Here is a 15,338-nt window from a genome sequence, read left to right on the forward strand (position 1 = left end):
GTGCTCCCATGAGAGAAGGGAAGGTGGCATGATAAAAGAGAGAGGACAGACTAAGGAGGTATGGGGCTTATGGGCTGAAGTGGTAGAAAAGAGAAAAAGCCAATTGTCTAGTAAAAGGTCGGCCCTGAATTCTGTTTCAAAATCCAGATCCTTCTCAGGTTTGCCATATATAGGTTGGCACCTGACAATGGGTGATCTTTACGGTGAAATCCTCTGTTTCTATGGTTTATGCTTGATTAGAACACCAGCTTCCCCTTAAGTGGGAGGTTGCCTGAAGGCCATTCATTTTGGTGTATCACCGCTGCCAGGCATATAATACAGGGGTCTCCAAACTTTATGAGACAAGGGCCATATTAGATTTTTGAATGGGCTTGGCGGGCCAAAGCGACTGTGAAAGAAATTAAATATATGCAAATATATGCAAAACCGTTAAAAAACAACACTATTTTACTGTCTCAGTGTTGCATTAAATTCTAAATCAGGTATAAAAGTTAATCGATGTAGGTACTGTGAAATCACACAAAATATTTGTCAATGCATTAAAAATCATTTCACATAATTTTTTTTTATTTTATTTCTAAAAACTCACACATTTGTATCATACAAATACTGTTTGGTTCTATTAGTGCTGTAGTTAAAATTTAACCATTATGAAATTGTTAATTTCCATCTTCTTTACTCCATTTATTGGAGATGTAATTAAGCATCGGCTTGTATTTTTACTCTAAGAGGCAGGGGTCCGTTACAGCAGCAACTCTCCCCTAAGTTGGCTCCCCTTTTGCGGGGACACTCACTGTCTCCCGGGGGCACTCACCCCTCCGCACAGCTCAGCTGAGCTATCCCCCCCCCACACACACACACACGCGCGCGAGCCCCTCCCCCTGCCTGCTCGGCGTGCCTACTCAGCTGCAGCCTGCCTGTTTGCTTCTCCCTGTACCTGCTCGGCCGCAGCAGCAACTCTCCCCTAAGTTGGCTCCCCTTTTGGGGGGGACACTGGCTCCCAGAGGCACTCACCCCTCTGCACAGCTCAGCTGTGCTGCAGCCTCGCATGAGCTGCTGCCGGCGGCCCCTCCCCATGCCTGCTCGGGGTGCCTACTCTGCTGTTCGCTTCTACCCTGTTGGTTGGAGGGCCGGACAAATGGAAGCCCCGGGCCGGATCCGGCCTGCAGCCGTAGTTTGGAGACCCCTGGCCTAGATGAATATATGGCAAAGAGAGGCAATAAAAGGGAAGTCTTTTATGAAACAGCACATGGTGAGTGGTCTTCATTTGGACAAGCACTGGACGGGGGAGGAGGCATGAAGAATTTGGATGATGCAGGAACGAGGAGCAAAGTTTCCTCTTAGGATGGTATGGCCAGAATGTGTGAGAGGCATGTGTAATGTTCTGAGAACAACAGCAGGAGGCACCACTGTGGCAGAGCCAGTTGTGTATGTTGTAGGCCATGAGAGTGGCTGATGAGATGAAGAATAATCAGTCTGAACATGAGTGGAGAAGAACCCCAGGGATGCAGCTACAAGGAGAGAGCCCTTTAGTCAAGGAAATCTGTGCACCAAGGAGACAGACTAGGGGCTGCCGGATAGAAGGACAATGTACATTGAGGTTACTGAGCCTTGGACTTGCTGCTTTAACATGCATAATGCTTCCTAAAGTTTCAGTTATTAAATTGGTAAATCCAGAGGTGGTCCTCTTGCTGTTTGTTGCTGCCCACTAGTGAGGGTGTGTGTCTCAGAATATGTTGGTCCACAGCATTGGTGTTTATCTCCAATTCTTCAGTGCTATCAGATGCTAGTATAGCCATGGAGATAAAAAAAACTCCACGTCATAGAACCATAGAAGATTAGGGTTGGAAGAGACCTCAGGAGATCATGTAGTCCAGTCCCCTGCTCAAAGCAGGACCAACCCCAACTAAATCATCCCAGCCAGGGCTTTGTCAAGCTGGGCCTTAAAAACCTCTAAGGGTGAAGATTCCACCACCTCTCTAGGTAACCCATTCCAGTGCTTCACCACCCTCCTAGTGAAATAGTGTTTCCTAATATCCAACCTAAACCTCCCCCACTGCAACCTGAGACCATTGCGCCTTGTTCTTCTTCGAGTCCTTGCTCATATCGATTCCAATTAGGGTTAGGTGTGCGCCGCGTGCACGATCATCGGAGAATTTTTACCCTAGCAACACCCGGTGGGTCGGCTGTGGAGCCCCCTGGAGTGGCACCTTCATGGCGCTGGATATATACCCCAGCCGGCCCAGCGCCCCCTCAGTTCCTTCTTACCACCTGTGACGGTCGTTGGAACTGTGGAGCTCGGTTTAGCCAACACTCCACTCTCCCTAGCGCTCTTATTGCTGTTTGTACACAGTTGTTACAGTGTTATAGTGTTAGTTGTCATAGTTGTAGTTTAGTCTAGTAGTTGTAGTTTTTAGGGGTGAGGGGTTTCTCTTCCCCCTCCCCCCGGAAAGGGCTGGTCCACCTCAACAGACTTTGCCTCTTCCGGATGCGCCTGCAGATCCCCGTCCCACAGCAGAAGCCAGGGAACACAGGCGGTGGCCTCGGCACCGTTGACTCCGGTACCAAGGGCGGAGCCATTGAGTCCGGTGCACCTGGACTCCCCGACTCGCAGCGTGGTCGAGGTCCAGCTTCCTTCCATGACAGATACTTTTGCGGCCGCAAGGGATCTGATTGCCATGACCGTGTCGGCATCACTTCAACAGTCTAAGGCTCCAGCACCGGTCCGCGTGGTTACCTTCATGGGGCAAACCAGCCCTTATTCATCTGCCGGCCCTGTTCCCGTTTTCAGCGCCGTTCGTTCTCCGCGGCACCGGTCATACTCGCAGCACCGTTCAGACTCCCGGCACTGGTCTGTACGCCAGTTTCCGTCCAGGAGCAGGTCCAGATCCAGACGCTGTTCCCGTCGGTGGTTGTCGTCGCAGACAAGGTCTAGACCTCGGCACTGGTCTCGGTCCCGGCACCACTCCCCAACGTCATGGCGCCGCTTTCCAGCCTTGCGGCACCGATCCACATCATGCAGTCATGAACCAGCGTAATCCCACTTAGCACCACCGTGGCCCTCTCGTTCTGCCTCTCGTTCGACGGGATCGGACGCAGGGTCCCATGTTTCGGACCGCTGCCGCTCGGACCACAGCTACCTGGACCCTGGGGCTGGTCACTGGCAGGTGCAGGGACAAGGTCCTGTTCAGGGGTCTACTCAGTGGCCCTTTTGGACGCCTTGGGCGTACCACTAGGCCCAAGGTGCTCCTTCTGGGGCATCTCGCTCAGCCCCTTCCGAGCCGCAAGTGCCAGAGGCCACTGTCAACCATCCTGCTTCTGGGGGTATGGAGGCCGCAGGGATGTCCCTCCCGCCTCCGGAACCTCTCCCAACTCCTGTGCCTGATCCGGACGCGGAGGTAGCTGGCCCCAATCCACGGGTCACAACCCAGCAAGAGGCCCCAGACGATCCTCTTCCTCCCATGGCCTCTTCCTCATCGTCACCGGATGAGGCGGTAGTGGGAATGGCCATTTCGGGTCCCCCTCCAATAGACCTCCATGCCCACCAGGACCTCTTACGTAGGGTGGCACATAACATGAACCTCCAAGCGGAGGAGGTTATAGAGGTTTGTCAACAGAGGCTCCATCCAGGGTTGCCCTACCGATCATTCGGACCATCCAGGCCACGGCCAGAACAATCTGGCAGACACCTGCGTCCATTCCTCCGATGGCTAAAGAGGTGGAGCGAAAGTACTATGTCCCCTCTAAGGGGTATGACTATTTGTTCAAACACTCACAGCCCTGTTCACTGGTGGTGGCCTCAGTGAACGAAAAGGAGTGTCACGGACAACAGGCTCCTGCACCCAAATCGAAGGAGGCCAAACGCCTTGATCTATTCGGGCGCAAGGTCTACTCCGTGGGCGGACTTCAGCTCAGGATCGCAAACCAGCAGGCGCTCCTGAGCCGTTATAACTATAATTCGTGGAACTCCATGCAGAAGTTCGAAGAGCTGGTTCCATCGGAGTCCAGTGAGGAGTTTGGGGCCCTAGTGGAAGAGGGCAAAACGGTGGCATGGACCTCCTTGCAGGCCTCGTTAGACCCGCAGACTCCGCTGCTTGCACCCTTTCCTCAGGGATTGCAATGCGGCATATCACCTGGCTGCAAGCGTCTGTTTTTCCGCCGGAGCTTCATCAGACATTACAGGACCTTCCATTCGAGGGCGAAGGCCTGTTCTCACAGAAGACAGACTGAAGGCTCCAAAAATCTCTCAGACTCAAGGGTCATAATGAAATTGCTGGGCATGCACAGGCCGGCTACCCAACGAAAACCCTTTAAGCCCCAGCTTCAACGATCCTATCCCCCTCCTCGGCCGAGGCAGGATTTTTACAGGAGGCGGGGCTGTGGTGGCAGGAGGAAACCCTCTAACCACCAGTCAAGGCAGAGCCAGGGCCCGTCCAAACCCTCGGCAGGCCCTAAGCAAAACTTTTGAAGGGATGCCCGAGGACAGTGTACTGGACCTCATTCTGGATCCTTCCCCACCCTTCCTGAATCGTTTATCCCGTTTCCACCATGCTTGGTCGCTCATAACTATGGATCGTTGGGTCCTTCGCACGGTGGAAAGGGGATACTCTCTCCAATTTTCTTTTTCCCCACTATCCCATCCTTCCTCCCCATCCCTCTTCAGGGACCCTTCTCATGAGCAACTCCTCATCCAGGAGGTGTGGATGGTCCTTGCCATGGGAGCGATCGAGGAGGTTCCAAGGGAGCTAAGGGGCAGGGGGTTTTACTCTCGTTACTTCCTAATCCCCAAGGCAAAGGGCAGGCTGGGGCCTATCCTGGACCTGCGCGGACTCAACAAATTCATGGTAAAGTTGAAGTTCCGCATGGTCACCTTGGGCACCATCATACCTTCCCCAGATCCTGGAGACTGGTACGCCGCCCTCGACATGAAGGACATGTATTTCCACATCACGATTCATCCGGCACACAGACGTTTCCTGCGCTTTGTTGTCAACCACAAACACTATCAGTTCGTGGTCCTTCCCTTCGGTCTCTCCACGGCCCCTCGGGTGTTCACCAAATGTATGGCGGTTGTGGCAGACTTCCTCCATCGACGACGTGTATAGGTATACCCGTATCTTGACGACTGGCTTATCCGAGGACGTACCAAGGATCAAGTACAGTCTCACCTCCAACTCGTCATGCTCACGTTCCGTCAGTTAGGCCTCCTCCTCAACATGGAGAAGTCGACGCTAGAACCGACTCAGAGAATAAAACTTATTGGGGTGGTCCTGGACTCGGGGTGCGCACAAGCCCTCCTACCAGATGCTCGCTTCCAAACTTTGTCGAGTCTCATCGTGAGCCTTCAAAACTTCCCAACCTCGACAGCAAGAACGTGCCTGAGTCTTCTGGGCCATATGGCTTCCTGCACATACGTAACCAGGTATGCCAGGCTATGGCTCTGCCCTCTTCAGGCATGGCTGGCATCTGTCTATCGCCCAGGCCGAGACAACCTGAACCTTGTGGTCACCGTCCCAGAGAGTCCTGGCCTCCCTCCAATGGTGGCTGGACCCATGGCTGGTGTGCGAAGGAGTTCCATTCCACACCCCTCAGTCCTCCTTATCCCTTGTCACAGACGCGTCAGCCCTGGAATGGGGTGCCCATCTCGGGGACACCCAGACACAATGTCTCTGGACCCAGTCAGATCTCTCTTCGAGAGTTGTTGGCTGTTCAAGCTTTCCAGGAGCAGCTGCATGGTCATTGTGTAGCAGTCCTCACAGACAATACCACGGCCATGTTCTACATCAACAAACAAGGTGGCCCTCGGTCCTCCCCCCTTTGTCAGGAGGCCATTCGACTGTGGGAATTCTGCATAGCCCACTCCATTCACCTGGTGGCATCTTTCCTCCTAGAGGTCCAGAACACATTGGCGGACTGCCTCAGCAGATCCTTCCAATCCCACGAGTGGTCAATATGCCCAGATGTGATCCATACCATCTTCCTGAAGTGGGGGTTTCCCCAGGTCGATCTGTTTGCCTCACGTGGCAATCAGAAATGCCTGGCATTCTGTTCCCTTCAAGGTCGCTCTCTGGGCTCCCTCACAGACGCCTTCCTGCTTCTGTGGACAAGCTGGCTGTTTTACGCCTTCCCGCCGTTTCCCCTGGTATACAAGGTCTTGCTCAAGGTGCGCAGGGACAAGACATGTCTGATCCTGGTCGCCCCGGTGTGGCCCAGGCAGCATCGGTACACCACGCTGTTGGAGATCTCCGTGGATGCCCCAGTCCCGCTGCCCCTCTTTCCAGATCTGATCACTCAGGATCACGGCTGCCTCTGTCACCCTGACCTTCGGTCCCTCCACATCACGGCGTGGATGCTGCATGGCTGAGCCACTCAGAGCTCCTCTGCTCTCGTTTGGTGCAGGAAACCTTCCACTCGGGCCACATATATGGCTAAATGGAAGTGATTCTCTTGCTGGTGTTCTCTCCATGAGACGCCCCCCATCCAAGCGTCTGTACCTCTCATCCTGGGCTATCTACTGAGCCTGAAATGGTAGGGCCTGGCGATATCTTCTATCAGAGTTCATCTGGCAGCCGTCTCAGCCTTCCACCTGGGAGTGAATGGCCGTTCTGTCTTCGCCAACCCCATGGTTGGTAGGTTCCTCAAGGGACTAGACTGCCTCTACCCAGAGGTTCGACAGCCAGTACCCACGTGGGACCTTAACCTGCTCCTTTCCAGGCTTACGGGGGCCACTTTTGAACCGTTGGCCACATGTTCCCTCTTATACCTCTCTTGGAAGACAGCTTTCCTCGTTGCTATCACTTCGGCGAGGCGTGTCTCCGAGCTCAGGGCTCTTACCTCGGAACCACCTTACACGATCTTCCATAAGGACAAGGTGCAGCTACGACCTCATCCTGCCTTCCTTCCCAAGGTGGTGTCGTCTTTTCATATCGACCAAGACATCTTCCTCCCGGTTTTCTACCTGAAACTGCATGCCAGTAGTCGGGAACAGCAGCTGCACTCCCTCGATGTTCGTAGGGCTCTCGCCTTCTACATTGAGCGTACAAAGTCTTTCCGGAAAACAACGCAGCTCTTCGTCGTGGTAGCGGACCAGATGAAGGGCCTCCTGGTGTCCTCCCAGCGGATCTCTTCATGGATCACGTCTTGTATTCGTGCTTGCTATGATTTAGCGGAGGTCCCGATCCCTTCTATCACAGTTCACTCCACGAGGGCTCAAGCCTCGTCGGCAGCATTCCTGGCCCATATACCAGTTCAGGAGATCTGCAGAGCCGCCACTTGGTTGTCAGTACTTACATTTGCCTCGCACTATGCCATCATTAGGCAGGCCAGAGACGATGCGGCGTTCGGTAGAGCAGTCCTACAATCCACAGTACTTCATTCCGACCCCACCGCCTAGGTAAGGCTTGGGAGTCATCTAATTGGAATCGATATGAGCAAGCACTCGAAGAAAAGACGGTTACTCACCTTTGTAACTGTTTGTAGTGAGGCGGCCTGGCTCCCAGCCACCCCAGAGAGGGACGAGCCCCTCCGGATGCCAAAGTGGGCGGAGCCACTGGAGCCTGCGCCCGCCCCCCGAAGGTCAAAGCGCAGGACAGGAAGTATAAAAGCCCCACCCCAGGGCTCAGAAGCTGCCTGGCCGCCGGAGAAGCCAGACGCTGGGGGCCTAGCTCCCGCTGGGGAGACTCCTGCAGCCTGTGACCGACCCGAGGACTGGCCATACCAGTCAAGGCCTGATGACGACCAGACCCCGGAGAAGCTGTTAAGCCTACCGGTGAGAAGCGACCCAGAGGAGCTGCCAAGCCTACCGCTCGCCGAGTACCCTGAGGAGCCCATGGTGCTTGATTCCGTGGAGGACACCAACTAGACGCAGGTACTGCTAGAGGGAGAGGTAGGAAGTAGCCCGGGGGCAGCCGACCCTAGTCTGGCTGAGGCACACCCAGAGCCGATGTCAGTGTGTTGCGGCCAGGATCCCCACTGACACAGCAGCAGGCTGCCTGCCGCTGTTAGGGCCCCGGGCTGGGACGCAGTGGCAGGGCCGGCTCCAGGGTTTTGGCCGCCCCAAGCAGCCAAAAAAAAAAAAAAAGCCACGATTGCGATCTGCCGTGGCAATTCGGCGGGAGGTCCTTCGCTCCGAGCGGGAGTGAGGGACCGGCCGCCGAACAGCAGGACGTGCCGCCCCTCTCCGAAGTGGCTGCCCCAAGCACCTGCTTGGTAAGCTGGTGCCTGGAGCCGGCCCTGCGCAGTGGAGTGGGCGGGCCTGCATCCCCCCTGCCACGCCACTCACGGGTGGCAGTCTCCCCCTCTTCCCAGACGCTCAGAACCAGGATCCTGGGCTTGTTATTGAACTATTGGCTCAGCCCTGCCTGAGGGTCTGAGCTCCAGACAGTTTGTTTGCTGCCCCGCCCTGACCCAGGGCCTGGGCTCGTTCCTGAACTCTTTTGCTCAGCCCCTGCCTGAGGGCCTGAGCTCCTGACTGTGTGTGTGGTCCCGCCCTGAACCAGGGCCTGGGCCTGATACTGAACTATTTTGCTCAGCCCCTGCCTGAGGGCCTGAGCTCCAGACTGTGTGTTGCCCCGCCCTGGCCCAGGGCCTGGGCCTGATATTGAACTATTTGCTCACCCCCTGCCTGGGGCCTGAGCTCTAGACTGTTTGTTTGCCGCCCCGCCCTGACCCAGGGCCTGGGCTTGTTCCGGAACTATTTGCTCAGCCCCTGCTTGAGGGCCTGAGCTCCCGACCGGGTGCTTGCTGCCCGCCCTGACCCAGGTCCGGGCCTGTCACTGAACTATTTGCTCAGCCCCTGCCTGAGGGCCTGAGCCCTTGATTGTTTCCTGCCTCACTCGGCTAATTCCCCGACTCACGGGACCTAAGTAGTGAGGCGGCCTGGCTCCCAGCCACCCCAGAGAGGGGCGACCCCAACCGAACCCTTCTACACTGTTGTTCTTCGAGATGTGTTGCTCATATCCATTCCAAACCCGCCCTCCTTCCCCTCTGTCGGAGTTGCCGGCAAGAAGAAACTGAGGGGGCACCTGGCCGGCTGGGGTATATATCCAGCGCCATGAAGGCGCCACTCCAGGGAGCTCTACAGCCGACTCACCAGGTGTTGCTAAGGTAAAAATTCTCTGATGATTGTGCACGCAGCACGCGCACACCTAATTGGAATAGATATGAGCAACACATCTCGAAGAACAACAGTTACAAAGGTGAGTAACCGTCTTTTCTGTCATCTGCCACCACTGAGAACAGCCTAGCTCCATCCTCTTTGGAACCCCCCTTCAGGTAGTTGAAGGCTGCTATCAAATCCCCCCTCACTCTTCTTTTCTGCAGACTATATAAGCCCAGTTCCCTCAGCCTCTCCTTGTAAATCATGTGCCCCAGACCCCTAATAATTTTTGTTGCCCTCCACTGGACTCTCTCCAATTTGTCGACATCCTTTCTGTAGTGGGGGCCCAAAACTGGATGCAATACTCCAGATGTGGCCTCACCAGTGCCGAATTGAAGGGAATAATCACTATCTGCTGGCAGTGCTCCTACTAATGCAGCCCAATATGCCGTTAGCCTTCTTGGCAACAAGGGCACACTGTTGACGAGAAGTTGGATGAGAGTCCACTGTAATTCCCAGGTCCTTTTCTGCAGAACTGCTTAGCCAGTTGGTCCTCAGCCTCTAGCAGTGCATAGGAGTCTTCCATCCTAAGTGCAGGACTCTGCACTTGTCCTTGTTGAACCTCATCAGATTTATTTTGGCCCAATCCTCCAATTTGTCTAGGTCACTCTGGACCCTATCCCTACCCTCCAGCGTATCTACCTCTCCCCCCAGCTTATTGTCATCCACAAACTTGCTGAGGGTGCAATCCATCCCATCATCCAGATCATTAATGAAGATGTTGAACAAAACTGGCCCCAGGACACACCCCTGGGGCACTCTGCTTGATACCGGCTGCCAACTAGATATGGAGCCATTGATCACTACCCGTTGAGCCTGATGATCTAGCCAGCTTTCTATCCACCTTATAGTCCATTCATCCAATCCATACTTTTTTAACTTGCTGGCACGAATGCTGTGGGAGACCGTATCAAAATCTTTGCTAAAATCAAGATATATCATGTCCACCGCTTTCCCCAAAGCCACAGAGCCAATTATTTCATCATAGAAGGCAATCAGGTTGGTCAGGCATGACTTGCAAATGGCCAGCAGTGTGTGCCTCATCTTGTGAGTCACAGCTGACCACAGTGCCCTATGGATTCACGACCTCCAGGCTAGATTACTGAAATGTAGTATATCTAGGAATGAAGCTACAAAACCTGAGATAAGTTCCAGTGGTACTGAACATTATCATCTGTCTGCTTAGCAGAAAGCTGTGAACATATCATCCAGCTGCTCCACTTTCTGCACTGATTCCCAGTACAGTAGAATGCAGTTCAAGGTGTTTATTCCAGTATTCAAACCAGTCCATGGGATTGGCTCTGGTTACCTGAGAGGTTGCCTCTCCCTCAATGATCATGACCTCCCACAACACCTGTGTTTCATTGGAGCCATGAAACTGTCAACAAATAGGAGGAGGCTCATGTGTGCAGGAAACGGAACTTTCACAGGAATCAGACCAAGAATCTGGAACTTGCTCCCAACTGAGGATAAAAAAGATCCCAGACCTTGCTGTTTCCAATACTAAATGTAAGGTTTATCTCTTTGATTTACCTTTTCCTAAATAAGTCCTTCATACACTCACACATATATAGCCATGCACACATGCTCACTAAAAGAATAAACAAATCCCTACAGGCTAATTTCTCCCTCACAGTCTGTAGGAGAAATTACGTTGTTGTTGTTGTTGTTTTCAATTTTTAAATAATTATCTGGCCCCACCATTGTAGTGGGTGCCTGCCATGTATCTGAACTGATGGAATTGTGGGATTGAATGGTCTCCAAGATCTACGGTAAAACAAATGAATACTAATAATCAGAGTTAGGAGCTCCAGTTAGTAGGAAACATTCTGGTTTTTATATAATAAATATAAAACAATATGATTTTTAAAGGAGTTTCACATTAATCTGTTGATCTGAGCTAGGCCTGCTATGCTGATCTAATGGACACTGGAGGTACATCTTTCATATTAGGAACCTGAAGGATACTTGTCCTTGATATGAGGAGTAAGATATATTTATCCCTTACATAGTAAGTGCACGGTCTCAGCCCTATAGTGAATGAATGGAAAGATATCTGTATTTTGATTGCAGTGATCTACTTTGTTCCGAAGAAGTGGGTTGTAGCCCACGAAAGCTTATGCTCTAATAAATTTGTTAGTCTCTAAGGTGCCACAAGTACTCCTGTTATTTCTACTTTGTTCGATAATTCAGGAGAGGAATCTTCTATCTAAAATTTTTCCAAGTAACAAGATTCCTTCTTTTTATTTCCTCCAACAACAGCCCAACACAGGGGATTGTCAACAAAGCTTTTGGCATCAACACAGACTCTCTGTATCATGAACTTTCCACAGCGGGGTCGGAGGTCATCGGGGATGTGGATGAAGGAGCAGATCTGCTAGGTAAAAGATATTTATAACAACTGTGTTCACTCCACTGTAGTTAGGGCTGAGTGACAGCTTTAGAAATGGCCAATTTTCTTTCTTCCTTTCAGAATTGTGGCTCCTTGTCAATAAAAACAATTTGGGATGGAATTTGGGACAATCTAGCAATGAAATATGTAATAATCATAATATAACTAACAAAAAGTCATTTTAATAGCGTTAGGACTTGTTTTGTTAGGACTGTCTTTGTCTGTGTGCGTAGGTTAATTTTTGTGTGTGATTCTCCTGCACAAACTCCGTGGAAGAACATTTGTGCTTCCTTCCCTTTCACCACCCAAAGATAATTTTGCAGACACTTGCAATTGAATATGGAGTGATGGTTTTTTTGGAGTGATATAGATTTGAAAACAGACCACTGTTCTGCAAGACAGTAATCACTTTTCATAATTTTATAAAAACGTCAAAAAAATTTCTTTTTATACAGAAATATTATAGCCTATATTGTATGTTTTACTCTGCTGTAGAGAGTATAAAAAAGAATGCCGTACACCTTTTAGGGCAATCTTGGAAGGGGCTTATTATGTCTTGAAACCTGGGCACATCACCTGAGGTTCCTGACCAGGACTTTGGAACAGCCAAAGAAGGGAAGCTATCCCAGGTTATAGACTCAGCCCAGTGCTTCCTGGGGTAGAACTTTGGGTGTCTAGATCCCGTTCATGAGAGCCCTTAAGCACATGATTAAGTCCCATAGAAGTTAATACAGTGCAGATATGATCGACAAAGCCTATAGTTATGTACATCACTCTCAAGTCTCAATGTCTTGATTTGAGGAGTTCTCCAGTAACTTGAGACATAAGAGGGCTCTCACAGAATGCCTTCTGTGCTCCGAGTACAAGCAAGAGATGTATTTGAAAGCATTAAGTGTGTAGGGTAAATATATTTTCTTGCTGGTTGTCTCTTGAGCTTGCTGAAATGGCAAAGGCTCACGGCCTATCTCATCATTGATTCTGAAAATACAGTATTCACCAAAGTACTTTTGGATGTAGATTCAGCCAAGTCAGTTCGTGATCTTGTTGCAAAATTGCAATGGACCATCTCTGTAAAAAATAAAAAGATATCTAAATCACTTTTGACAAGAACAGACTATGAGCCCTGTATCTAAACCCTCTAAGGCCTCAATGGTGTGTTGCTGCATAGGTGATTGTTTATAGCCTATTTATTGCAGTACCTTTGCAGCATTTAGAACAGCTGCATTGTGCAGTAGCAGCAGATCACAAAAATGCTGGCCAGTGCCTGAGTCCTAAGGCATTTATTGTTTAGATTCTGATGCAGGACTGATGAATAATTTTGGAGAAGAGCCCAGTTGAAAACAACTCATTGTTACTGAGGCACTTGGCTTGTATATGACGGGAGGCAGCACCTTTGCAGACATTTATTATAATTGTGTTTACCAGCTCTTATGGAAGAATACGTCTGATCAAGCGTGAAGCACGAGTACTGACAGAGACAGGGATATTATGAACCATCATAAGGTCTGACACTGCCACTCAGATTGAAGGAGACTTTAGTAGAAACTGTACATGGATGTTAGATCTTCATCTGTCTACTGTAGCATGAATTTTGGTTACCCATCTCAGCATACATTGTTGGCTGCTCTCTTCCCAAAAGAGTCAGATTGCTATAGCTACTGAAAATCTAGCTGCTGCCCATCTGTTTTATCCTTCTCCCCTTGTGCTTTTCCTGTCTGTAAGAGCACTGTCTGGCAATCTGTCAGCAATCATATTCTCTGTTCGTGTCAACTGCTGCTTGATGTTGTTTGCTTTCTACTTGTCAGGAAACATCAGGTTCTGAAATGTTTGTCATTCAGGAGAATGACAACCTCAGCTTAAAAACTACTTGGAACAGTACATTCCCAGTTCATTGGGTCTTGTCTACCTGGAATTCACTCGCAAGAACCTTGGGATTCAGACCCTGTAGTCTGAAGGGGCCTGGCCCAGCACAGTCTCTGACAAACTTAGGCCCAGAGTTTCAAGTGGTCACACATTTTGTTTGACCAGCTTGAGAGACTTTGAAGCTGCTTTTCAGTGGTGCTAAGCACCTACAAATTAATGAACTCAAAGATTACTTCACCTCTAAGCACTAAGGACTTCTGACAATCAGGCCTAAGGTTCTCAAATTGGGCACCTGAAATAATAGAATCATAGAACCATAGAAGTGTAGGACTGGAAGGGACCACGAGAGATGATCTAGTCCTGTCCCCTGCACTCAACACAGTACTACATAATAACTAGGCCATTCCTGACAAGTGTTGGTCTAACCTGTTCTTAAAAACATCCGGTGACGGAGATTCCAGAACCTCCCTAGTCAATTTATTCCAGTGCTTAACTACCCTGACAGGAAGTTTTTCCTAATGTCCAACCTAAACCTCCCTTGCTGCAATTTAAGCCCATTGCTTCTTGTCCTATCCTCAGAGGTTCACGAGAACAATTTTTCTCCCTCCTCTTTGTAATAACATTTTATGTACATGAAAACTGTTGCCATGTCCCCTCTCAGTCTTTTCTTCTTCAGACTAAACGTAAGTGCCTTGGGCTGCCTCTTTGTTCAGATGCATGCAAAAGACTGTTTCCTTTTTCTCCTTGCTGCACACTGAGATGGAAAGAAGAGAGTTTCTTTAAACTTCAGTTTGCTCCTGTTTGGAACTGAGGCTTCTATTTTGCCCTCTTCTTGATGTTTAAAAGCAAACTATTTTTTGCTGTCTACCCCATATTGGGAGTGTTACTGTTTGTGGGCACTGTCTTCACCTGTCTTGTTATTTGTAGGTTCCTCTTTCTATGAGTGGGTCTTGTAGTAAACCTTCACAGTAACTGAATCTGGGGTTGTTCTCTTCACTCTTCATTTATTAAATATGCTGTAGAAGCAGCAACATACTCTAGGCGATGAAATACCTAAAAATGCTCCACAAAAGCAAAACCCATTGTAATAAAAGCACTAAGAGCCCAATTAAAAGGAAATCCTTAGGGCTTAAATATATTAGCGAAAGGAAGTACTTAATAGTTTATATTCACAGAACTCCTCTCTTTTCTAAGAAGTCCTACCTTATACCATGTCAAATGAAGTGCCATCCTAAACAAGACTCTTGCTTTATGTTTTCCCAGTCCTGAATGACTACTCTTTCTATGGAAAGGTTTGTCCTTCCTAGAGATCAACCAGGAAAATGAACCTGTCACCAAGGAAGAATTTCGAAGACCTCCAGGATCACTCTGAAAGCTTCTGATTTTTCATCCTACATACCCAAGTTGTTACACCAAGAAACATATTAAAGCATGCCCTCACCTGCCGTCCTACTGAGGATCATAGGATAGGATTTTTCAGTCACCAGCTTTTTTGTGATTCTGCCCTAGACAATTTTCTGGTTTTGATTAGAGCAACAGAACTCCATACAATCATCAGGAGGCCTCTGTGGCTCATCACTGAGGGTGGATACAGCTTACAGTCTCAAAGCTGTTGTAATGACTCTGGCCATCTAGGTGGGGAGGCTTTTATGGATTCCCTTACAAGCCTGGGAAATGGGATGAAGTGAGGCCTATCAGTTTCCTGGAAATTATGTTAATCTATTTAGGCCTTTTGTTGGGTTCTGGTCACCTAATCTAAGGGAAGTTTTGATTTGGATGATATGAAGCACACATTGCTAGGACGGGGTGAGGGAAGGGAGGCAGGTCGAAGATTTTAAATGTTATATTTAATCCATCATAAGTTTTAGAAGGCTCTGGCTATAAATGCTTTCTCAAACTCACAGACAAAAAGGCTAATTTAGTTTA

The 15,338-nt window shown here is 49.8% G+C and overlaps 1 protein-coding gene across 3 annotated transcripts in view; it reads left to right on the top strand.

Annotated features, from left to right (window-relative positions):
• MAPK8IP3 (mitogen-activated protein kinase 8 interacting protein 3) overlaps positions 1-15,338 on the top strand; it is a 192,471-nt gene that overhangs the window by 104,303 nt on the left and 72,830 nt on the right. For all 3 annotated transcript variants that reach the window (XM_065411505.1, XM_065411507.1, XM_065411506.1), the window contains exon 8: positions 11,420-11,538. In XM_065411505.1, the coding sequence (XP_065267577.1) occupies positions 11,420-11,538 (119 nt within the window). The remainder of the gene's footprint in view (positions 1-11,419; positions 11,539-15,338) is intronic.

This window comes from Emys orbicularis, chromosome 10 (genome assembly GCF_028017835.1).
Source record: "Emys orbicularis isolate rEmyOrb1 chromosome 10, rEmyOrb1.hap1, whole genome shotgun sequence".
Classification (NCBI taxonomy): domain Eukaryota; kingdom Metazoa; phylum Chordata; order Testudines; family Emydidae; genus Emys; species Emys orbicularis.